The 25,536-nt window shown below is 40.6% G+C and overlaps 1 protein-coding gene across 17 annotated transcripts in view; it reads right to left on the reverse strand.

Moving 5' to 3' along the window:
• LOC127653633 (abl interactor 2-like) overlaps positions 1–18,981 on the reverse strand; it is a 26,908-nt gene extending 7,927 nt beyond the window's left edge. The window contains exons 1-10 of one of the 17 annotated variants that reach the window (XM_052140373.1): positions 18,473–18,980; positions 12,367–12,534; positions 11,986–12,162; positions 11,605–11,622; positions 11,408–11,505; positions 9,288–9,434; positions 7,363–7,484; positions 6,767–7,006; positions 4,451–4,639; positions 2,060–2,146 (exon numbers count right to left, since the gene is read on the reverse strand). In XM_052140373.1, coding sequence (XP_051996333.1) covers positions 2,060–2,146; positions 4,451–4,639; positions 6,767–7,006; positions 7,363–7,484; positions 9,288–9,434; positions 11,408–11,505; positions 11,605–11,622; positions 11,986–12,162; positions 12,367–12,534; positions 18,473–18,589 — 1,363 coding nt within the window. In that variant the 5' untranslated portion in view covers positions 18,590–18,980. Of the gene's footprint in view, positions 1–2,059; positions 2,147–4,450; positions 4,640–6,766; positions 7,007–7,362; positions 7,485–9,287; positions 9,471–11,407; positions 11,506–11,604; positions 11,623–11,985; positions 12,163–12,366; positions 12,535–18,472 lie in introns of all 17 variants that reach the window. The other 16 variants (XM_052140371.1, XM_052140376.1, XM_052140377.1 and 13 more) reach the window with 16 other exon arrangements.
• Between the last annotated feature and the right edge of the window lie 6,555 nt (positions 18,982–25,536).

The raw sequence follows: 25,536 nt of genomic DNA on the forward strand, positions 1-25,536 counted from the left end.
GAATTAATGTTCTCCTGTCGCTTCTCATCAGGAGTTCTGTCTATGTCCCCGCATGTAAAGCATCAGGAAGCCGGTAAACTCATGGCCTACGAGATGAGCCATCGCACCCCAGATTTGAAAGCAAGCATCGCAGCCGACGGCCCATGATGTTAGGCCATAATAAACATAAATAATAGCCTATTATAAAGGCTTCTCTCCAAGGGCTGATGGTACATCCACTGTTCATTAATCTAGTCCATTGTTTGATTGTAGGTCTGTTATTTCTTTAGACCACCTCAGATGCAAGTTTAAAGTTAATCCCCAAGTATAATCCTTATTGGTTCAACCCACCCTTATAGTAAAAAAGGACTTTAATATTTATCTTTTTCTCACCAACACCTATCATATTACTTTAGAAGATAGGGATTTAACCACTGGAGTCGTATGGATTACTTTTATGCTGCCTTTTGGACCTTCTGAGTTCTGGTCAACACTCGGATCGGAGCTGAGACATTCTTCTAAAATTCTTCATTTGTATTCTGCAGAAAAAAGAAAGTCATACACATCGAGGACAGCATAAGGGTGAGTAAATGATGAGAGAATTTTCATTTTTGGGAGACTTATCCCCTTTAAGGAGGGATGGAATAACTGCTGACCTCAAATCAGCAGTTACTAGCCACTTGGTCAAATAGGAATTTCACTACAATCACATACACACTGCAGCAAAATACAGTAGTCACTCCTCTTTTGAATGTGTCTTTCCATTCTATACACAAGGTTCAGTTATTTACTAGAGCAGGGGCAGGCAGCCTTTTTGACATGGAGTGCCATTTGTTATTTTGCTGGTCAATGGCTGTGCCGAATTCCACCCCTTGATATAGGCTACTTTTCCCATGTTTCTACTCTTAATATTTCCTATAATACTACTTAAAGTATTAAATAAAAGAGATTCCTCGCAGTGATTTGGTCACAGTGAAGGGTTTGATCCGGATAAAATGATCTGTGGTTACTATGATTTCACAAGAAAAATACCATGGTGATAATATGTTTACTGTAGTAAAACCATGGTTCGTTTTTGTAATGTAGAGTTAGGGTTAAGGTTTAGTGTAGGGTGTCTGTGGGACTAATAAACTAAATAAAAATGCTGCAGTGATGCCACTCTTCTGTATGTTAGCATTTAAACAGGGGTGTAACCACATCTAATGCTATTTGCAAACTTAAAATGCTATTTTTAAGTTTTTCGCACCTGCATTCCAATCTATATCTTGATGTATTCCTTCCTCGTGATCATGCAGCGTGTTTTCATCAGCTGAATTCGAGACTAAAGAGTATTAAAGTGTGACGAGACTCACCTTTTTAGTGAATTGCACCTGCAAAATCCACTGTCCAGGTTTAATTTATATTTTGAATAGACTTTTGAACTGCACAATGTGAGTTTATGTTTTCTCTTTTAATCGTTTAATGTCATTTTGAGTGTGACTATGGTTTAAGGACGGTGTACCGGTATGCTATGTTGGAAATCTCAAGGATTAATAGGGGCGTTTTCCTTAATACATCACATTCAGAAAGCAAAAAGGAACAAATGATACACAGAATTTAGGCTATCATCCGTACAGCCTGACCGAAGCAAAACGGTCCCATTCAGCTGATGAAAACAGGCTACGTGATCATGAGGAAGGATTACATCACCACTTGTTGCATCCACAAGATGCCAAAAAATTACTTTGGTTATCTCTATATATTAACCATTGTGAGTTCGGGAGTGACTTTTGTGTTTTGTCCACACAAGAGAACTAATTAACATCTTCATTTAAATGCAGTTGTCACTTCCAAACCCTTCAAGTGTGTATGTGGTCCAAGACATGCAGGAAGTTTCAAACAGTATGTTCTAGCAGATTATGGAATATGAATCAAGAGCGATACAATTACATACATCTGATCAATGAAATAGCTTAAGATCAATAAAAATCCCACAAGTATGAACAAAAGTAAAGAACACGCAAAAAACTCATGCTAAAATCATGCATGCATCTACCACAGACACAATTTAGAGTTGCTTTTTTCCAAATTGATTACTTACTGGTCTCCTGAACTCGAGCCACAAAGCCCATGAGCGGGAGCTGAGGAGTAATCTGAAGGACAGAGGGGGGAGGAGGGGCCATAGGGGCTAACCAACCCCCCAAAAAACAGCGACAGTTCAGAGAAAGAGAAAAAAGAAAAGTGAGCGAGAAAACAAAAAAGGATGTAGATAAGAAAAGATGATGAAAAGTGAAGAAACAAGAGAAAATCAAAGCAGGTTAGTCAGCCAAACGACATTTTGAACTTATTGACTGACAAACAACCGGTCAGATAATTAATGAACTTATTTTCTACTATCTGCAGTGTTGGCGAAGCTACTTCGAAACTATAGATTACCAATCTACTCACAGGGTTCCCACATTTTCAGACTAATTCATTTTCATGACATTTCCAATCATTTGATTAAGCCAGCACCACACTAGCCGATTTATCGAGTGATTTTTAGGTGTGAGCATAATTTACATAATCGACAAGCAGAGGGAGATGAAGCGTGCTTTAGCATCTGTCATTAATCACTTGACTGTTAGGACTCCCTGCTGAGTTGTTGCTTAAAGCAACAGGGAAAAAAGGATCAAACATGACAGAAAAAATTGTTCTGTCGCCAGAGTTCTGTGATCAATGAGCTTCGTCTTTTACTGAAGATATCAAGCTGATCTGAACGTTTTCATCTGTGATAGCACTCAGCTGCATATCATCACAAATGCTGATTGTAATCCAAAGTGATTCTGTCACCAAGCGTTTTTCCAGCCTTTTATTCCAACACTAATATAGTATCAGAAAGCAGAGCCTCAACAAAGTTTTTATTAAACGTAAGTTTGTTACTCACTGAAAGCTGCATATGGACATACACATTCTACAGCAAGGTTATGGAGCTAAATACACAATCACTCACTTTCACAAAGTAAAGTTACTCCATTAATCATATCATAAGGCCGTTTTCACTCCTGGCTCATTTGGAGCATTTGTTTCAGAACTTGCCACGTTTTCTCCCTTGGTTCGGTTCGTATATCGGTTCGAAGAGAGCAATTTCTCAGCAAAACAGTCAGGAAGTGTGACACCCTCTGACAAAATCAAGTTGTTTGGAGTCTGCTAGTGTGGCACCGGCTTTACTACATAAACATACTTAAAATCATTCAAATTCAGACTGATTTGTGAATGCTAACAACATTGAGGTTAATTAAGGGGACAAGATTTTTTTCTTTCAATTATGGGACTTTTAGGATCCAAAAATATTACATCAGATCAGAACATATCTGGCACAAAATAAATGGGTACCAATTAAATTAACAATAAATGTAACATGCCACGAATACACCCTTATTAAAGTGAATAAATAGTAATTGATAACAGCAGTATTGAACTCAATATTTATTTTGGAACAAAAAACATTGTAAAATTCTGTGCAGTTAATCAGTTTCTTTTGACCGGATCACTGAAACAACCTGTCTGAAAGAATCTAAATAAATCACTATAATGAATCAGACTTCCCAATGCTATCTTAGAGTGGATATTCTAGGAGAACTGCACAATACACATGCTAATCTGTGCATCTGCTTGGTCAGTAGTAAAGCTGTGTGTGAATAACTTTACTAAGGCTGTAGATTTAATGAGATAATTCAGCACGATTAAATATTACAAAAATAACGCATTAAAAAAACATTTATTATGTTACCCTAATAAAGAATTTTGCAACCAACAGAGCAATTCAAGCTTGCAGTGTCACCTCCATGTTTTTTCCGAAACTCAATCAGCAGGGGGCAGAAAGCAAAGCTATAGCTGTACAGGAAATACAGCTTTACAGGCAACAAACCGACAGGTGATAGGGGCCTGGATAGCTGGATAGTCGCGAGTTCGAATCCAGGGTGTGCTGAGTGACTCCAGCCAGGTCTCCTAAGCAACCAAATTGGCCCAGTTGCTAGGGAGGGTAGAGTCACGTGGGGTAACTTCCTCGTGGTCACTCACAATGGGGCACATGGTATGTTGTGTGTGGATTGAGTTTCGCAGAGAGTAGCATGAGTCTCCACATGCTGCGATTCACCGCGGTGTCATACATAACGAACCACGTGATAAGATGCGTGGGTTGACTGTCTCAGAAGCATAAGCAACTGAGACTTGTCCTCCACCACCCGGATTGAGGTGAGTAACCGCACCAGCATGAGGACCTACTAAGTAGTGGGAATTGGGCATTCCAAATTGGGAGAAAATGGGATTAAAAAAAAATAAATGAATGCAAAAAAAAAGACAGGTGACTGCTTTGCTACTTGTTGGAACAATAACTTGCAACTGAAGAGCTTCTGTCACACTAGTTAACGCTGTCAATATTTAAGTTAGTAACCCCCCAAAACTGATCATTTTATGAGTTCTATGAGGCAATTAACCATCTGATCATTACCATGGTTTTGGTTGTAGTGCGGCCCTCCATTGAGCTGGTTTTGGATCATGTTTGGATTTGTGTTCTGAGGCATGTTGTTAGGCTGTCCGGTAACTGATGATGGCCGGCGATAGGGCAGGGAACCTCCCACAGAGGGCGTAGCATGCCGTGTCATTGGCCGATTCATACTGTAAAAGTGAGCACCATTGCCTGGGAGACAGCAAGTAAGAACAAGTTATTTTCTGAAGCATGGTACAGAAAACATGATAAGAATGAGACAACCATGGTACAATCTACAGCAGATGTCATGAACTGAAGACACAAGCTCTGTCCAAACTCTAGTGAGCTGCCTCGCTGTCTACATCCATAGACAGGCGAATTCGATTTATTCAATGATTACATTTTTGTACTCTTATTTTGAAATGAATTTACTTCAGGGGGAAAACATGCACTTTTACAATCATCTCCAATGTATTAAAAAATTAACACTGTTAAGTAATCATAGTAGATCATCTTTTATCAATAGTAGCTCATCAGCGATCACTTGCCATGGCTGTCCGCTATTAACGTTCATAAAAAATCTATAAAAACTTTTCTCTGGGGACACTGTCAGTCAAAATTAACATGAACTTATGATTTATGTATATCTGCTTAACAACAAAACTTCTTTGGAGCACCCATTTTTATCATTCAAAACTGTGAATTAAGATGAAAGGTGAGCAGTTTCATTCCTTCACACTGTAACGTTGTTCTAAACATTCGAAAATCTTGTCAGCAAACATGCAGTTCTCCAATGCAGCAATTAGTTCGGTTGTTTTAAATTACTGATCTATTACATCATGATTATATGTAATGATAACGTGTACAGTTTAAAAAAATTGGTGCATAGCGTATTCATGTGGCACAACAAACTTAACCTGAAATCAGTGATTGTTACTTTTTCACCTCTGTTGTACTGTAGAACCTTCCAGCACCAGCCAGCAATACAAATATAAAAAAATAAATGTTTTTTTGTAGATAACCGATTCTAAACGGTTCTATAATGCAACTTTTGGCACGATAACAGATATATCGTAAAACAGATATATCGGTCAACCGCTAGTTTTAACTGTAAGGCAGGACTCCCATTCCTACAGCTGCAATATAAAGCATTACGATTTTTCCCACTTATATGTATACCAGTGACCTGTTACATACTCAAGCCCAAGTATACTTCGATTTAGACGCGAATGCTCAGCGTCTGCGCACTGGCGAGAGCGATTCTGTCAAAGAATACTCCATTTCACGGTGTGCGCATATTCAGGCGGTTGGAGCATGAGCGCTACGACTGAACAACATACCTGACTATTTCTCTTCAGGAGTTTAGAACTATAAAGATGTCTTTATAGTCCTTCAGACCTAGTTAAATTACAGGTAATCAACTGTTGCACATGCACATCCAACTGTTGACGTTTTTACCTTTGTCTCCAGTTGTTTACCAGCGATTACATCTTCTAGCACATCTTCGTGACCACAATGGCTCAAATGTGAGTATTGCCACCTTTTGGACCCATTAATTAGTGCAAATAATTCCAGTCGCATGTGCATTCTGCGTGTTCAAAGACGTGCGGTTAGAAAAATCGGGCTGCACGTGTTCAGTGCTCAAGCACTGTGCTGATGATGAGAATTGCGTAACACGTCCAGTACATTTGCGTTTGACCACAGTATACTTTGTGCTTTATGAGGTTTATGAGAAATTTTGCTAAGCTGATGACTTTGTTCTATGATGATTTTTTGTTTTATTATTTTTATTGTCACCTTTAAGTACTGAATAAATAATATTTATCATCAGCATTTTTCTCGACTGGCTGCCCTCAGGAATAATTTTTTCCCACCAGCTCCTCCACAAAAAGTACATAAGATTTAGCCTTAAAATGCTGTCTTTGTTGGCAGCTCGCTAAGACTGGGAACAGAGCTACATAGAACAATATGGCTTTTCATCCAGAGAATTTGGCCCAAAATACATTTCTCACTTTGCCATGGAACATTAAACCATAAAAAACAAAAAATATAAAACAGTCCCAAAGTACAAAAAGGAAGAAGAGATAGGACATATGGAGTGATGGAGAAAAACAAGTGCAAAAGGAAGACTTGAAAGTTGCTGGGAATGTTAGCCGCCTAAGAACTGGATCCCAGATACATAGCAAGCAAAGCCAAATCCATGCAGGTGAAGCCTTGGTGAGGTAAATGAGAGATGAGTCTTGGATCATGTGTTGCTCAGGTATGTTTGCATGCAGATTGTAACTCTAAGATGGAGGAGTGGAGATGGAGCTGGAGTAGGGGGTGAAAGGGACTCACCTTGAGCGGGGGTGCTAGTTGCAGCAACAAGGCTGGTGTTGGTGCTAATGGGAAGGGTAGGGGGCAGCTGTGGGGGTGGTGGTATCTCCGGAGGGCCCTCTGCTGGCAGAGCAGGGGTAGAAGCAGGGGCAGGGGGCACTGGCTCAGGGGTGGAAGGTGGTGGGGGTACAGGAGGTGAAGGGATAGTAACATTTGGTGGAGGTTTGGGGGGATTGGGAGGGGCAGGTACAGTACCTGCAGCTACGCACGCCACACATAGGAAGGAAGCCCAGGGGAGAAGAGAGTGAAAGAGACATAACAGAGATCGAAAGGAGAAACAGGCCACAGGGAGGATAGAAAGGTAAGTGTTTGAATAGAGAGGAGGGAAAAAGAGGAGGTGAACAGAAAGAGTTGTTCTTGTCACTAATAGGTGAGATGAAATACAAGTAATCCACAGCTAGAAGATACACTTCAACACAACAACAGAATTTCTTTGCTGTTTTTAAGGCAGGTAGGAAAGAAAGACACTTTGAAGGTGCCATGCTTGTGTCAGGATCTTGGGCAGTCATCATGTCCATTTATGGTCTCATTTATACAGTAAACAGTGGAGCTCTTACCAGGAAAGACTGTGGGCGGGGCAGGGGTTGGAACAGCGATAGGCACGCCCACACTTCCACTGCCACTGTTCTCTCTGCTGCTGCTGCGACTGCTGGGATGACTGCCTCCACTGCTGCCACTGCTGCCACACAGACACACAAAAGAGAAAAACATCTTGCAATTTATTCAGCACACATAAACCAATACATTATTATATTAAAAAAAGCACCCCCACACAGTCATGCATATTTTACTCTGCTCCTTTGAAATAAAATGCACATGAAACCTCAACATTTCAGCAACATTAATCGCATTTTCAGAAAATTAATAGGAAACAAGTGATGGACCAATATATCAGCCAGGTTGATTAATCAGATGATATTTGGCCACTTTGAGATGATCAACTGATGACAAGTAATGGGCCAATATATCCACCAGGCCGATATATCAGACGATATTTGACTACTTCAAGATTATCAACTGACAGTGATGAACCAATATATCGGCCAGGCCGATTAATCAGACGATATTTGGGGACTTTGAGATTATCATCTAATGAGAATTAATGGAGTGATATATTGGCCAGGCCTATTAAAAATGGGGGACTTTGAGGTTACCTACTGATAACAAGTGATATACTGATATATCGGCCAAGCCATTTATTCTGCCAATATTTGGCCACTTTGAGACTATCAACTGACCACAAGTGATGAACCGATATATCAGCCAGGCTGATTAATCATCTGATATTTAGCCATTTGAAGATTATCAACTAATAACAAGTGATGGACCGATATATTGGCCAGGCCGATTAATCAGACAATATTTTGCAACTTTGAGATTATCAACTGACAATACGTGATGGACCGATATATCGGCCAGGCCGATTAATTATCTGATATTTGACCATTTTAACATTGTCAACTGATATCAAGTGCTGGAACAATATATCGGTCAAGCCAATTAATCAGATGATATTTGGCCAGTGTGACATTATCGGCTGAATACTACTGATGGACCAATATATCAGTCAAGCCGATATTAAACCACGACTAATTTGCGAATATCAGTTGATGTAATGATATATCTGCGTCATTTGAGATTATCGGCAACGACCGATGACCATACCTACTTTGCCAAATGACTGAAGCAACTTCCATGTGTATGTTTCAAAATCTACTGACAGCTTTCTCAATTGTGTAAACCTAAATTATGTTTCAAAATGATATCAATCATCAGCCACCATGTTCGGCCATCAGCTATTTTAAAACTGGCTATTTTATCGGTTGACCACTAGTGAAAATAAAAACTAATGAGCAAATCACTGTCCCTTGAGGGTCAAGTTCAGTCCAATTCCCTTTTTTTGTCTTGAAAATATTAAATGTGTAGAATCTACAAAAACAATTTCTTCATAAAGTCCAGGCATTGTCATGACTGAGGATTTGTGGATGAGAATCTGAGAAGGAGAAGGAAGAAGAGTTCTGTAAGAATATGATTAAGAGCTCCACGTTTGTGTCCTGAGACTCTCAAAAACAGAGCAGAGGGCTGAGAATGCAAACGGTAAAGAAATGAAGTGATACGGTAAGAAAGACAGACAGTGAGCGAAAGAGCGGAAGAGAGCTCTTCTGTAAGTAGGCTATGGCTGTTTGAATCAGAAAGAGATCCCAGTATGAGAGAAAAAAAGCAAAGGAGAAAGTTAGTGAGTGACTGTTGCTTTAAACGAAAGTCACACTGCGACAGAAACACGAACAAAGACAGCTTAAAAACACAGAAAGACAGACCAGGAGAGACAGACAGGAAAACAGGATGTGGAAAAAGAGGGAAGGGCCTTTTTTTAATTTTCCAATTTCTTTTTATTCTTTGTGAGAGGACACCATTTCTAAAAAACTGTCTTGGGGTTCTGAAAATGCTGCATTTTGATGTGTGTGCACATGTATGTGAATACCTGTACGTGCGGGTCCTCTGATTAACGGAAGCAGTTCTAGCCGGGCTCTGCAGGGGTGGTGCAGTGTTGCGTGTTGGACTTGGAACGTAGTCATTTGGGATGACTGGTGGACGCACTGGCTCGAGTGTCCGGTAAGGGGAGTGCCGTCTGCCGAGGGGCAGGGTTAAAATATTTTGAAGTCCACTAAGGGGTGGAGTCAAACATCATTGATGACAGACCCCCAATAATTACATACTGTAAGATATTGTGTAGATTAAATATCCATTTGGAATATCATCACAACAGTACCGTAAAGGACACCTCATGAGACATGTCTAAGTTATTGTTATATGTAGATATTAGGAGGAATTTCTAATGTGCGGTGTAGATATTTAGTGGTGCCTGATATGGTGTATTTCAGAAGGTTTTCTGAATTGCTTCTGATTGGTTGTGTTGCTGTGGTGACAGTCAGGAGTTAAAGGCCATGGACATTAGGCATGAGAGGGAGAACACAGTTGAGGTTTAACAGTGACAAACATCAGCTTTAAAAACTCATTGACATAAAATAATAACACATCATACACAAAATATGACAGTTTGTTCTCCACAGTGACCTGCAGTGGTGGAAAAAGGCACACAGATTGAAACACACACACAGATCCAGAATGCTTTAGTGTGTCAGTCCCTGAACAGAGAACAAGCCAAAATTGTTAACTCATACACGCTGTCATAGGTGAGTGTGTCTGTGAGCATTCCTGTCAGGAATAGAGATCAGAGACAAAGAACAAATCAAAGAGAGGGAGAATTTCCCTTTCAAGTACCAAATGAAAGGTGCAGAATTGTAGAATCTCAATTGCCCCTTCGCTAAATCCAACCCATAAAACTTTATTGAATATTCCTACCTCAGCAACTGTTGCCATCTTCAATTTTAGCAGACAAGCTATTGCTCTTTTCTAATGTAAATCTAAGAAAGAACCATGTGTTTAGATAGATTTAAACAAGTTTTACTGAAATATCCAGAAGAATGTAAAACGTTGTTGCTGGGAACTTAAAAAGTGACAAGAGGTACCCAGAGAGGATACAAATGGATAAAAGTCCTGTCTAAATCTTAAATAGTATAGAAGTAGAGTAATAGATAGTAACTAAAGAGTACAAAAGTATCATTGCATGTTGTAGAAATGTTAGGAACAGTTCTGTTCACTGATAACATTCATTAATAATATCCACTAGAGGTCAACCTACTGTATAGTGGATTTTGCCAATAACTAAGGTGGGGGAAAAGGCAGCTAACCTATGAATCGCCCAATAGTGGGGTTTTTAAGACTTAGCCTATATAATTAGAAAAATGTCTTAGTCTTTCTGTACAATGAAGGGCACAGACAGCTCCAAAATTAATAAAATCCCAAAAGCAGTTTATTGTGAAACCAAAATCGCAATAATAACCAGAATAATTAAGATTTGATGCATAATGCAGAACTTTTAACAATAAACAAGCCTGTCATACATCCGTGCCTCTTATTTTGAAATGAAAGAGACTTGGCCGCATTACAATGCTCCACAAAAAAGCTTTTTATAGCCATTATATTTATCAGATGAACAGTTTTGTATAGTTTTTGTATATATAGTTTATATATACATATACACACACAATATATATATATATATATCTCACTCTGCCATTTTAAACAGTGTGTAAACGTTTCAGCTGACCATGAGAAGCATTTGCCACAATTCTGATCCTAAATCTCTGCAGTTTTTAACACATTAAGCACAATTTAAAAATGACTTCAAAGGACATGAAAATCTCCAATTCATTCCTATGGGATTTAATGTCAAATTGTCTTGACCGAGCAACAGTAACTAAGGGGGGTGTGGATTAGCAAAGATTAGCAAATTACTGTACAGAAGTAAGCTCACCTCCAGTCCAGATGGCAGAACCGAAAGAATACTTATTCTACCCTGAACCAACTCACACTCGATTAAACTACTTCACAAATCAACTGAGAAATTTGTCAGAATTATGTCAAATCGCTCCTAGAATTGGCATTTCAGAATAAAAATCAATACTAATATTTTATAAATGGCATCAGGAGAGACAAAAATAATAATAATAAAACAAAGAATAAAACAAATGCGCTTACCTGATGGTACCTTTGCCAGTGCCAGGAGGGCTGGGTGGTTTCTGGGTAGGGGCAGCTGTGCGTGGAGTCGTACCCGTTTTCATATTCTGGGCGTTGACCTTTGGGTCAAAAGACAAATATAATTATTCTGAACAAATGTAAAGACACTGACATTACACCACATACACACACCAACAAAAGCCTGACTGAATCCTTACCTTAAACCTTAGTAACCACTACACTCAGAAATGAAGGCAATAAGAGAGTTAAGGAGAGAAAAGATACAAACCATTAGTGTGACGATTAGAGAAGAACTCACACACATGCACAGGCACACAGTAGATAGTAAAGCACCATATGAGCCAGACCAAAATACATTAATATTATTTCAATCTGAAGTGTGTAATTTGTTTATGTTTGGATGTAGCACTATCAAAACATTGCTCTGTTTATTTGAGCATTCCGACGCGCCCGAAACAGTGTGTGCTTCATGTTAACTTCAGTGTGTGTCAGAATTCAGAGTCAAGCTCTTGCAGCGAAGCAGACATGTGTACTAACAGATGGGAATTAAACTACTGTGACATGCACAACATCCTTACCTTCACACCATGGCCTACGTCATCCAGCAGGCTGTAGTCAACAGGCTTGCGGATGTACCGCACAGGCCTCTCAGGATTGGCTGGTGCAATGATCTTGTGTGTGCGAGACGTGTTCTTATTGGTGGTGAGGATGCCAATCTCTCGCCTTGCCACCTTTTCTTTATGGATGTCCACCGTCTGTGGTGGAACGTTGGAGTGTTACAATTTGTATTACAGATTCACAGTACTGGTCTTTAAGTGGCTAAATAAAAAAATTTGTTTGAATGTCTGCATTTAAGCATAACAATACTGCAGTTAAAAACCTTGATAATTTTGCGTAATGCAATGAACCTGCAAAATTAGATATTTCTACATCAGCTGAATTGTTTGGAGTGAGTGTACCTGTGAGATGTGGTTAATGGAGGATTCCATCCGGCATAGCTGGGATGCCTGTATGTCCAACATCTGGAGCACATTGTTGGCGAGAGTGTTGATCAGATATGCAACACTGGCTAAAGACTGAGTGGTGTAGCTTTTGGTTTCTTCTAGAGCTCTGTGCTTATCTGGAGACTAGAACAGAATGAGGGGAAAAAGAAGGAGAGTGTGTGTGTTAATCTCTGCACAGAAGGATGTAGAGGTGAAATAGAACATTATATTGACTTGTGGCCTCATTTCTACTCCCTCGTTTTCACACCCCTTAATGATTAATTTCCTGAGAGCAATACGAACAGCAATACAGATGCTGCAGCAGCCAATCAGAACAGTACACCATCATTAAAAACCGCCTCAGGTCGCTGCCTCATTGGCTGCCTTCAACCATCAATCATTCCTTTCTGGCGTTACCATGGTGATGCTGTCAAATACATGGGAAGGTCCACTGAATGTTCATGCTGCTCTTTTTAATACAATGACGTTTATAGTGACCACAGACGGTCAAGCTGAAAAATGACAAAAAAGCACCACAGAAGAACCAAAGAAGTAGTCCATTAAATATAGTCCAATAGTTGCTATTTGCTGAAAATGTTGCCCTCCACTGTAGCTTTAGCTATGTCTTTCAATTTAAATATGCCACGTCAAGATGCAGTGCATTTGTTTTGATGTAAATGGCCAACACCATTGGTTATTGTGTGTCTTGTTACATTCGTGATTCAAGTTTGAATATATTTTACATTTGCCAAATAAGAGTTGCAGTGGTCGGCTAAAGTTTGCTCACACAAAGCTATTGTATGGCTTCAAAAGACCTGGAAGTGCGCAAGTCATATGAACAACTTTTATGAAACCTTTTTAGGGATGGACAATTGATAATTTTGTCTACTCGAATACTCCAAATGGTATAACATAGATATGTACATACAGTATATGTAGATATATGTCAGATCTGCGTTTAGCTGCTGCATTGCATCTTACTGTTCCAGTGTTTCGCCTATATATTCTTATGGCCTGCTATAACGTAATCTGTTACAATAAATATAAAAGATGGCATAAAAAAAAATAATGCATCATATCTCATCATTATGTGAAAAATTGCTGGCCATTCCAAAGTAAGAATGCTCAGAAAGCACGTCTTTCTGCTTTTCCTTCAGACGCCATAACCATTGCGTATTTAAAATGCAGTGTTAAGTTTAAAATAGTTTTAGAGGGGCGTGAGAAGCTCAGAGGTAAAGACGCTGGCTACCACCCCTGGAGTTCACTAGTTTGCTAGTTTGAATCCCAGGGCATGCTGAGTGACTACAGCCAGGTCTCCTAAGCAACCAAATTGGCCCGGTTGCTAGGGAGGGTAGAGTCACATGGGGTAACCTCCTCATGGTTGCTATAATGAGGTTAGTTCTCGGTGGTGCGTGTTGTGAGTTGAGCGTGGATTCCGTGGTGGGTGGCGTGAAGCCTCCACACACGCTATGTCTCTGTGGCAACGCGCTCAACAAGCCACATGACAAGATGCGCAGGTTGACGGTCTCAGACGCAGAGGCAGCTGTGATTCATCCTCCGCCACCCGGATTGAGGCGAATCACTACGTGAGCACAAGGATTTAAAAGCACAGTGGGAATTGGGCATTCCAAATTGGGAGAATTGTAATAATCATTTTAGAGACACTATATTCTGTTCCATTTAGCTGTGCTGCGTCTAGCTGTTTGAAAGAAAGAACACGTCACTGTCACACGTCTGGTGTGTGTGCGCTGTATATCCCGCGGACAGAATCTAGAGCTGCACAGTGTTTGAGTTTGTCGCTGTGATGATTTATGCTGCCTTCCATTCAACTTGGAATTTCTAACTTCCTACTGGGAAAAGTGCAACGGAATGCCACTTTATGTCAGACTTCCAACTTGGAAACTCGTGCGGAAATCTTCAACTGTGATTTCACGCAAACATGTCGGCACCCAGGGTGATTTACAGTCAATGATAAACATTGTTTAATAAAAGTCAATATACATTAATGAGTCAGTTTCTACATTACATGATAATAAAACTCGTTAAGTAAACGTTTGCAGAGAAAGGTATTCAAAATACGGTTAATTATACTCTCTTTTTATCGTATACCTGTAGAACAAACGATAGCATAGTAGCATCTTTTATCAGTTTGGGTGTTATGAGACCTCTCTGTTCACAATGAAAGTATAGCTGAAAATCACAACATAATCAATCTCAAAATTAAATATAAGGCCGCACTTTGACACGTTTGTGTATAGTTGTCACTAAATTTCGAAATAAGTGAAAAGTCACGTCACGCATTTTCTTTATCGATCATTGTTTTCAAACACACGTGCTCTATGCTGAGTTGTCCATTGAGCCGCTGTGACTGATCCAGGTAGAGCTGTTTCATTTAGTCTGCATCTTTGCAGCCCCATTTGCAGCAAGCAGTGATGCACTGTGTTCTGACACCTTTCTATCATGAACAGCATTACGTTTTTCAGCAATTTGTGCTACAGTAGCTCTTCTGTGAGATCGGACCAGACGGGCTAGCCTTTACTCCCACGCACATCAATGAGCCTTGGGCGCCCATGACCCTGTCGCCGGTTCACCAGTTGTCCTTCCTTGGACCACTTTTGATAAGTACTAACCACTGTATTCTGGGAACACCCCACAAGACCTGCCCTTTTGGAGATGCTTTGACCCAGTCGTTTAGCCATCACAATTTGGCCCTTGTCAAAGTCTCTCAGATCCTCACGCTTGCCCATTTTTCCTGCTTCCAACACATGAAATTTATAAAGGGACTGTTCACTTGCTGCCTAATATACCCCACCTCTTTACAGGTGCCATTGTAACAAGATAATGTTATTCACTTCACCTGTCTCTCTTTTGGGTCAACTTTAGTTTTGGTAAATTTTACATTTACATTGTATTTTTTTTTTTAATTCAATAGAATTTGTATATATATATTATATAAAATTTTGAATATATTATGCAATAGTAAAATATTTATTTCCTAATTTCTTCACTTTCACACATTATTTTAATGCTCTGATTAAAGCCATGAGCCCTTAATTTTCATGAAGCCAAATCTTTGAGATTTTGTTTCATCATTTTGTCACTCCACAGAGTAAGCGTGCATCTCCTCCTCTGTGTCACTGCATGTCATTAACACTGTGCGTATGAACCAGCAACATTTGCCATTACACAATTATTTAAAGTAAAACCGGAGCACTCTGTGTTTAGTATCAAAGTTTATACTTGTTCGTTCATATTTTCGCAAGAGTTTAGCACGAGCCTCTCCTGACAGCACGTGCGTCAGAGCGCTTCACGCGCTCTTCTTGCCAGGAGCTGGTTAACCTCCATGGTGTGGCTCATTGACGCTTGGACTCTTGATTTCAACTGAATGACACACAAATGCACCATCTATGGCATTTATACAGTATATTTGCTTAAAATTCCCTAATTAAAATGTGATTGGAATTTGAATGCCCAATAATCATGGTTACCTCAAATAACCGTTCATAATTTATTGGAAAACAGCAAACTCATGTCAGAGTAATGGCAGCTGGGCTAGTTAGGTTAACAGGTGCTAAGACAGGATTGGTCAGAAGCGCTTTTAAGGGGGGCTTAGCAAAGGGTCAAAGTATACCAGTAATCCATTTCATCCTCCACAGTCTCTGCTATTACTCCCCGTCCTCAGAACTGTTCAGCCCCATACTTTCGTTGTATGGAAACAAGCAGAATGAACATTCTTCACAAAATCTCCTTTTGTGTTCCACATAAGAAAATACAGGAGAGATAACAGAACTGTACAACTTTTGGGTGATTACTTTAACATAACGCTGAGCCTGAACAGACATTCATATCCATTAATATGGGCTTCAATAAAACCAAACATCTAGTGTGACCAGGTTTATTATGGCAAAAAAGATCACGCCATGTGGTGAGAAGCTCTTTCAATCCGCTAACATATCTGTATGCAAAATGCATGAATTGAGGAAGTGGGCAAGAAAGCAAATATTGGGTTACACACTGAACTAAAACAGATCAGACCACAGACCACACAAGAATCATATCAACCCGAGCTGAACACCACCACAGAAACATTTGTGCTTGGACACATGCAGCTATTAAGGGAATTTCGAAACCTGCTGTGACAAAGCAATGAAGTCACATGTATTACAAGTATAATCACTAACAGAATACGATGATTTTTCTCAACTGTCCAGCCCAACAGCATCAAAAGGCTGGTGGATCCCATTGAGAGCATTCATAACATATGTAACGGACTCACATTGTCCATAGCAACACGTTCAGGGAGCATCGCTGTTTGCTCGACATGATTCCCCGGGGGCCATATTGAGATACAATACAAACACCCCTGTACCAGATCACAAAGCTAAGCCTGCTTTACATGTTTAAAACTGCTTTAAAACACTGGCTTTGCACATTTGCAGGCCAGCAAAAGCTGTGATGTTCTCAAGTATGCAATATTTATTAGGAACACATCATGCATCACATCTGACCTCTAAGTAACCAATTCAGCATCCACAGAAACAATCTCATTTCCGGTGACATCCAGTCACTGTTCTGCTAAGGTCCATGTGAGACGCTCTGTTTTTTCGAAAGAACAAGTGACGAAGCATTTCGGATGCTCTTTTTCTGTAGGTCAATGACAAACAGTTAAACAGCGGAGTGGAAATGCCAACACACCCAATTCTGTATATCCCCCAGCAATGCTGAAAATAACATGAATTTATTTTTTCATTTTTGTTCCAGAAGCACTTCACAGTTTCCATAGTGAATCATCAAACAAAATTTTTGTTTTTTAAATGTACCACAATTCTTGCATAGTGACATTAGTCAAACTGTGGTGAGCAGTAAGACCATACCAAACACTGATGGTAAACACTAGTTACCAGGGATGACTCCCCATTACCACCCAGATAACTCATGAGAAGCCTGTTTTAGATATTTTCATCTGGAAAGCATCACATTCTAATTAACATCTGCTAAACATCTTAAAAAGATCAGATTTACAAACATTCTAAATCATACATGTCTCAAAAACATCTGATGAATGTCTTACTGACATCCAAAACAAACTTTTTGATGTCTTATAGATGTATTCCAGATGACAAAAAAAATCTCTCTTCCAGATGTAAACACACACCAAATTGAGGTCTTGGTGATGTACGTTTGCAATCAAGATATGGTTAGATCAATGTAACAAACAAACTATGGTATTTGTATTAAAATAAATAACTGCCTTAACACATTTAGAAACTATAAATGCCATTACTGTCATAAAAAAATATCCCCTCACTTCTAATAAAGGATTATTTAACATTTCCACCAAAACACAGTGTTTACTTAGGATAGTTAACACAGTAAAAAATGTAAATAATAATTAAAAAGCGAAAAGAAATAAAATAATTACAATTAGTATTTTAGGTTTAAATGAAATGACACCGACCCAGTACACATCCGACTCACATACACATCTGCCGTTAATTAATGAGGCTCAATAACGCCTCATAAAATACTACTAATAATAATAATAAATGAACGTTTAATCACACATTTAATAACAAAACACTATATCCATAATCTCCAAGTATAATAGCCAAGCTAACTTTATAAACTGGTACTTTAATTACACACGGTATTACACGTTATATCGCGGTTTTGCTCTTTCGATCATATCACTCAAATTGTAATAAACACATAACCGTGTTTAAATTCATAGTTCGTGCGAAAAGCGAGGGAAATAACTGTCTTTGATGTGGTTATTTTGAGGTTTACACACTAGGTTCGCTTCGGCTAGCGCGGTAGCATGTTAGCTCAGTGTTTGAGGCCTCAATTCTCTGCAAAAATCTCTGAACAACGGGAAACAAAACATTTATAACATGTGTCAAGTGTCAAATAAATGTATTATAAAGGATAAACTACGCGGCTGTGATGAAATGCGGAGATTTTTGCAGTCTGTTTGTAGACATTATCACTCGACAACAAAACGGTCGGATCACTTCAGTTCTCGTGTCATTTCACTCCATGTATCTAGTCGTGCCTCGTATATTTGTCACGGTTTTTATGTTACCTGTATGTAGTTGCTCTCGCAGTACTCGGCGACTCTCTCGAGGTTGGTGTAGCTATCTAGCAGGGCTCCTCGACCAGCAGGAATCTCCTCTTCCAGCAGCATCTGCAGCTCCGCCATCTTCACATCTTACTGGTGTATGCAAGAGGAAAATACTACCATCACACTCCCCTGTCCCTCACTGAAGCATGCAGGAGGAAAATACCATCACACTCCCCTGTCCCTCTGTCCCTCACTGAATCATGCAGGAGGAAAACACCATCACACTCCCCTGTCCCTCTATCACTCACTGAAGCATGCAGGAGGAAAACACCATCACACTCCCCTGTCCCTCTATCACTCACTGAATCATGTAGGAGGAAAACACCATCACACTCCCCTGTCCCTCTATCACTCACTGAATCATGCAGGAGGAAAACACCATCACACTCCCCTGTCCCTCTATCACTCACTGAAGCATGCAGGAGGAAAACACCATCACACTCCCCTGTCCCTCTATCACTCACTGAAGCATGCAGGAGGAAAACACCATCACACTCCCCTGTCCCTCTATCACTCACCGAATCATGCAGGAGGAAAACACCATCTCACTCTCCTGTCCCTCTATCACTCACCGAAGCATGCAGGAGGAAAACACCATCACACTCTCCTGTCCCTCTATCACTCACCGAAGCATGCAGGAGGAAAACACCATCACACTCTCCTGTCCCTCTATCACTCACTGAATCATGCAGGAGGAAAACACCATCTCACTCTCCTGTCCCTCTATCACTCACTGAATCATGCAGGAGGAAAACACCATCACACTCCCCTGTCCCTCTATCACTCACTGAATCATGTAGGAGGAAAACACCATCACACTCCCCTGTCCCTCTATCACTCACTGAATCATGCAGGAGGAAAACACCATCACACTCCCCTGTCCCTCTATCACTCACTGAAGCATGCAGGAGGAAAACACCATCACACTCCCCTGTCCCTCTATCACTCACCGAATCATGCAGGAGGAAAACACCATCTCACTCTCCTGTCCCTCTATCACTCACCGAAGCATGCAGGAGGAAAACACCATCACACTCTCCTGTCCCTCTATCACTCACTGAAGCATGCAGGAGGAAAACACCATCACACTCTCCTGTCCCTCTATCACTCACTGAATCATGCAGGAGGAAAACACCATCTCACTCTCCTGTCCCTCTATCACTCACTGAAGCATGCAGGAGGAAAACACCATCACACTCCCCTGTCCCTCTATCACTCACCGAATCATGCAGGAGGAAAACACCATCACACTCTCCTGTCCCTCTATCACTCACTGAAGCATGCAGGAGGAAAACACCATCACACTAATTTCGATCCGATAGCAATAATTTCAATCCAATATCGTCGATACCGATACCAATACCAATACCAATACTTCTATTAAACTTTTTTTTTTTTGTGCTATTTCTTTGGGGTAAAATGGGTAATTTACAATATTATTTTTGTAATAATTCAAGTCTTTCTGGATTGGTTTAAAATTAACAAAAATCAACCATGGGTTCACTACAGTAACTATAGTTTACCCATGGGATTTAGTTAAGCCACAGTTACCACACAATTAACCATGGTTACTACTATAATATTACTGTAGTAAAATCATGGTTTCAGGCCAAAATAAACAAAACATGGTTACTACAATTTTACTTTAGAAAGCCCATGGTGAAATATTTGTTTAATTACTTATTAAAAACTATTACACACAGACTCATTATAAGAAATGTCACCTTTAGATATGTTGTTATTTTAGCGTGAATTTACTCCAGAAAAAGCTGTTACTTTGATTTAATTTTTATTTTTGATACAACATCAGTATCGAAAGAATCTATACTTTTGGATCAATCTGCTCATCCCTATCACACTCCCCGGTCCTTCTGTCACTCACTGAAGCATGCAGGATAGGGATGGGTAGATCGATACTTCCGATACTGATGTAGTATCAAGAACATTGATCCTCACATAAAAATATTGATTCTGAAGGTTTTTTTTTTAACAAGTGATCTTATTATTTAGATTACATGAATATTAATGCATCTCCTAAACTTCGAAGTGGATTATAACAGAATTATATGAGTGAATTGTTGCAAGGCACTGGAATAATTTTTTCTTCCACTCATCTTGACATGCCAGACATGCTTAAATACACTATCAGTCACAGACAGCGCTCACCCTTTCAGTCATAGCGCTCGTTCAAATAGGGAGCAGTGCTTTCCTTAGGCAATGACTGAAAAACAGCATCTGGAGTTATTCACACTTAGTAATGACAAACCTAGACGTGACATGTATCATAATGACCTTGTGTGACCATTTTTACAGGTTTATTTAAGTTCAGATTTCTTAAATCCCTTACCACGGATTGACTGTAGTAATATTGTATTAACCATGACTATGGTAACCATGTTTTTTTGTTTCTTTTTGGCATTAACCAAGGTTTTGATACAATTAACCATGGTTTTACTACAGCATTACTGTAGTATCTATATGGTAACTTGGTTTTAGTAGTAGTAACCATATAATAATATCTTTGATTAATTTTGAGGTTTTATATGTGGCTTATACAAACTAATTTTAAATGGAAACAAAGCAGCCTAATAATTTTCTGTTTAGGCCCACAAATATATAACAAATATAAGTAATAATAAAGTTACTCATTTTATCCAAAGAATTTGTAAAAATGTAATTTAGAGGTATCAAATTGTTCTAAAAGTACTTGGTATCAGATTGAAAAGAAAATAATGGGGCTTTTCCACTGCATGGTACAACTCCACTCTTTTTGGGGGTTTTCCACTGTGGATAGTACCTGGTACTTTTTTAGTACCACCTCGGTCGAGGTTCCAAGCGAGCCATGACGATATTAAATGTGACATCAAAACCCTTCCAATCACTGATTGGTCAGAGAGAATCGCCACCACAAGCGTCACTGGAGTTTCGACACAGGATATCAACCCGCTAGTTTTAAAGTTAGCTACAGCGATAGCAGTATCATTTGTTCACATGACTTTTGAATTGTAAAAAGAAATGGCTGTGCGCAAATAAACAAGGTGCAGATGTACCTCTAGTTAGCAACTAATGAAATTAAAAAGTCTTTCAGGAAGCGTCTCAGCTGTTGACCTACCAACAGTGTAGGGAAAAGTAAAAAAAAAAAACTTAAAAGTGACTACAAAATCATCAAGGAAAAGTGGAAGTGGTTCGACCAAATGGACGCTATCTAGACCGTCGAGCAATGAGAGGGAGAGTGCCCTGAACTCAGCCACGGCTGGAGGCCACGATGGAGGATGGTACGTTAACTCTATACACTGCTTGAAAGCTTCACTTTATTTAGTTGACCAGCTACTAGAAAGCTTGCTTCTAAAACAACCAAGCCAATTTAACAGTTACAATTGTGTAAAATCACCATGCAACAACTGCTTTATGCAGCACAATGCATAAAGCTAACAGCTAGCTAACAGCTAGCAGTTGTGTTATTGTTTTGTGTCACGTTTAAGATGATGTCACTGCAGTACGCAGCGCAACAATGACGATCAATGGAAAAGCAAGCTCATAAAGTGAAGCAAGTAGAGTCGAGTCGAACCGTAACGTGCAGTGGAAAAGTGTGATAAGTGGTATCACCTATCCCTAATGCAGGAGGAAAATACCATCACACTCCCCTCTATTCATGTCAAGTCTACCTCTCTTTTCAAGAGGATCCGTCTTAAAATTGTAAGAATCTGTTGTGATTCCATTTTAAATACTCCATGCATGAGGATAACTGCTTTAATTATTTGTCCAATCCCAGACAGCACATGTACATCACCCAGACGTTGGTGTGTGTTTACATCTGGAAGACGTATTTTTTACATTGTTTTCTCATCAGCAATACATACATCTATAAGACGTATGTCATTAAGACACTCAGCAGTTGTATTTGAGACGTTTATGATTTAGAAGGTTTGTGTGAATGTTTTATGTTCGTGGGCAATGGAGGAGTCAGGAGACAGCGAACAGTTGAGGTGAGTATTTTTTTTCTCCATACTCACAAAAAAACACGGCTCTCAGTGGCCAACTCAAACAGGGACTTTTTTACAGTCTCTCACAGAACTAAGTAGTTATTGCTGCCAGTCATTCGGTTACCAGCTCTCTTGCCACTCTCCCTCCCACTCCGACGCTCTGGCGTGCTTTATCAGGTCTCCCTCTGCCATCACTATAATGAGAGACAGGTGTTAGAGTAATTACAGTGTTACAGGTGACGAGCCTTACCGCTTTCCCTCTCCCGCAGACAGACACTTGACCACACTCCCCCATGCCACATACCTCCACTGCCGACTCAGGCCAGGGCAACATTTGGCACACAACATTTGACGTGCCTCTTCCTTATCCTTTCGTCTAACCTCATAATTGATATCTCCAAATCGTCGTGTGACCTCAAAATGCCCTTGCTATTTGGCGAGTAATTTGGAGCTTGAAGTGGGCAGCAACACAAGCACTTTATCTCCCTGTGCAAATTTGCATGGTCGAGTGCCCCTGTTGTGCAGTTGCCATTGACGTTCTTACTCTTGGAGTAAATTCTCCTGTGTCACCTGCCCCAAAGTGTGAAGTTTTGCTCTAAGAACGTATTGAATTGGGTTTTTGCTATTCGAAGGTCCTTCCTCCTAAGCTTCCCATATGACGTTGAGCACGCCGCGCGGCCAACGGGCATGCAGTAGCTCAAATGGGGAAAACCCTGTGGAGGCTTGCGGGACCTCTTGTACTGCAAACAGCAGGGGTTCGAGCCATTTATCCCAATTTTTAGCATCTATGTGTACGAAGTTACGAATCACGTTTTTCAAGGTCTTATTAAATCGTTCGACCAGCCCGTCAGTTTGCGAGTGATAAACCCTGGTCTGAATGGATTTAATGCCTAATAATTCAAACAGTTTGCGTAGTGTATGTGACATGAATGTTATGCCTTGATCAGTGAGAATTTCCTTTCGAATCCCTACTCGGAAGATAATTTTGAAGAGTGCCTCCGCAACACTACATGCTGAGATGTTGCGTAGTGGTACTGCTTCCGGATATCGCGTTGCATTGTTCACTAGAACTAATACAAAGCGATGGCTGTTTACACTCTGCTCTACTGGCCCAACGAGGTCCATGCCAATTCTCTCGGAGGGGACCTCAATCAACGGCAGATGGTGCAATGCCGCTTTTGTGGTGGCCGGTGGATTCACCAACTAGCATTCGAGGCACACCACACACCATTTATGGACGTCGCTGTGAATGCCTGCCAAAACAAATTGTGCCATTATATGGTTCAAAGTTTTTTGTGACCTAAGTGACCAGCCATTGGGTTATAGTGAGCCACTTGGAAGAGTGTTTCCCGGCGGCTCTTTGGTACTAAAAGCTACAGTGTGAGTTACATACTCTTTGGTATGAGTGTCCTGCGTCACTCGATACAACCGCTCTTAATTAATAGAAAAGTATGGGTATGTGAGTGCCACATTAGGCTGGAGCTGCTGACCATCAATTACATTCACTTGGTCAAAGGTGTGCTTGAGGGACTCGTCACACGACTGCTCCAGAGGGAAATCCCCCTCAGGGAAGCCACTGAGTACAGGAATTCCCTCGTCTGTGTCATCACGATACGGGGCTAATGTCCATGGCCCTGGAACCGCCTCTCCAGCCATAGCGTTGCACGGCACACACTGCAACACCATTTTGCAGGTACCATCCACAGACATTACCCTCATTTTTTTTTTTAAACCAGACCAATTGGTTCCCAGAATTAGTGGATGGGTGAGGCGGGAATTAACCGTGGCCTCGACTCTATGCCTTTTTCCCCTGAATCATATCTCAGTTTTTACCACCGGATAAATGTGATTGTTACCATGCAAACACCTCACCTGTTTATTCTTACCCAATGCCCCGCCTTGCACCAAGCATTGGTGGATAGAGGTTTGGGAACAATCTGAATCCACCAAAGTTTAATGTGTATCCCCTTTTACTCTTACCGGTATCCGATACGCCCCTGCCCGATCAGGGGTGGCCTGCGGAGTATCGGGGATCCGGATCAGTGTCTCCACCTCCATCACCAGACAATGATCCTGGCAGTGCCCGGCCTCCCCACAGCTCCAACAGACTGGCCCAGGCTTTCCCTCCACACTCATGGAGGCAGTCTTGCCAACCTGGGGGGTATAGTGGAGGGAGAGAGGGGGAGTAGGAAGGACATACAAGGGGAGGAGTCTGGGGATGGGGTTTGGGCAGCCGGAACTGGGCGGGACCAGGGGGGTGATACACAGAAGATGGAGAGATAGTAGAGAGAGAAGAGGGAGAAGAAAAACACTGCTTCGCTGCCTCCTGGATGCACCACCATGTAGTCCAGCGACGCCGAACAGTGGCACTGGACCAGTTGTTGTGCCAACAGCTGCACCTCCCCAGAGAGGAGGGTCCATAAGCGAGCCGCCCATTGGTTGGGAGGCCACTTCCATACCTCCACCGTCTTTTCAAACAAATCTAGGAAGGACTCTGTGTCATCATCCGGCCCCTTCTTCATCAGGGCCGCAGGTGTGGTGGGCTCCATGGAGGTCGCAGCACCAACCCCCTGTCTGGCGATCAGGCTCCGTGCCTGGAGCAGAACATGTTTGTTTTTAATTCGCTAATTCAAACTTTATTAACCTTAAAAAATTGCTTCCTGTAAACACTGAAACATTTTAATTAGCGATAGAATTTTTCACACAAACTTATTGATTAACTTTGATGCTTTGATGCTGCCTAAATATGCTTTTTGAACCGTCAAAAATTGGTGTCCATTCAGGACTGTAATACAGTCCTTATTTTAAAGGGCCTTATTTGTGGCATTTTGTAGAAATGAAGATCTACAAACAGTGTCATGTAAGTTTAAGAAACTGGTCCATTTTTTAATAACATCACTTTGATATTATTAACTGAAGCCCCACTCAGTGAGGAAATGCACTCATTTACAGACCCATAAAAATACCTCATACCATTGGCAATGCATAATTCATATTTTTAGGAAGAGTCCATTTAAGGGACATGAAATCTGAGCCCTTCAG

The sequence above is a fragment of the Xyrauchen texanus genome, chromosome 13 (assembly GCF_025860055.1).
Source record: "Xyrauchen texanus isolate HMW12.3.18 chromosome 13, RBS_HiC_50CHRs, whole genome shotgun sequence".
NCBI classification, from domain to species: Eukaryota; Metazoa; Chordata; class Actinopteri; order Cypriniformes; family Catostomidae; genus Xyrauchen; species Xyrauchen texanus.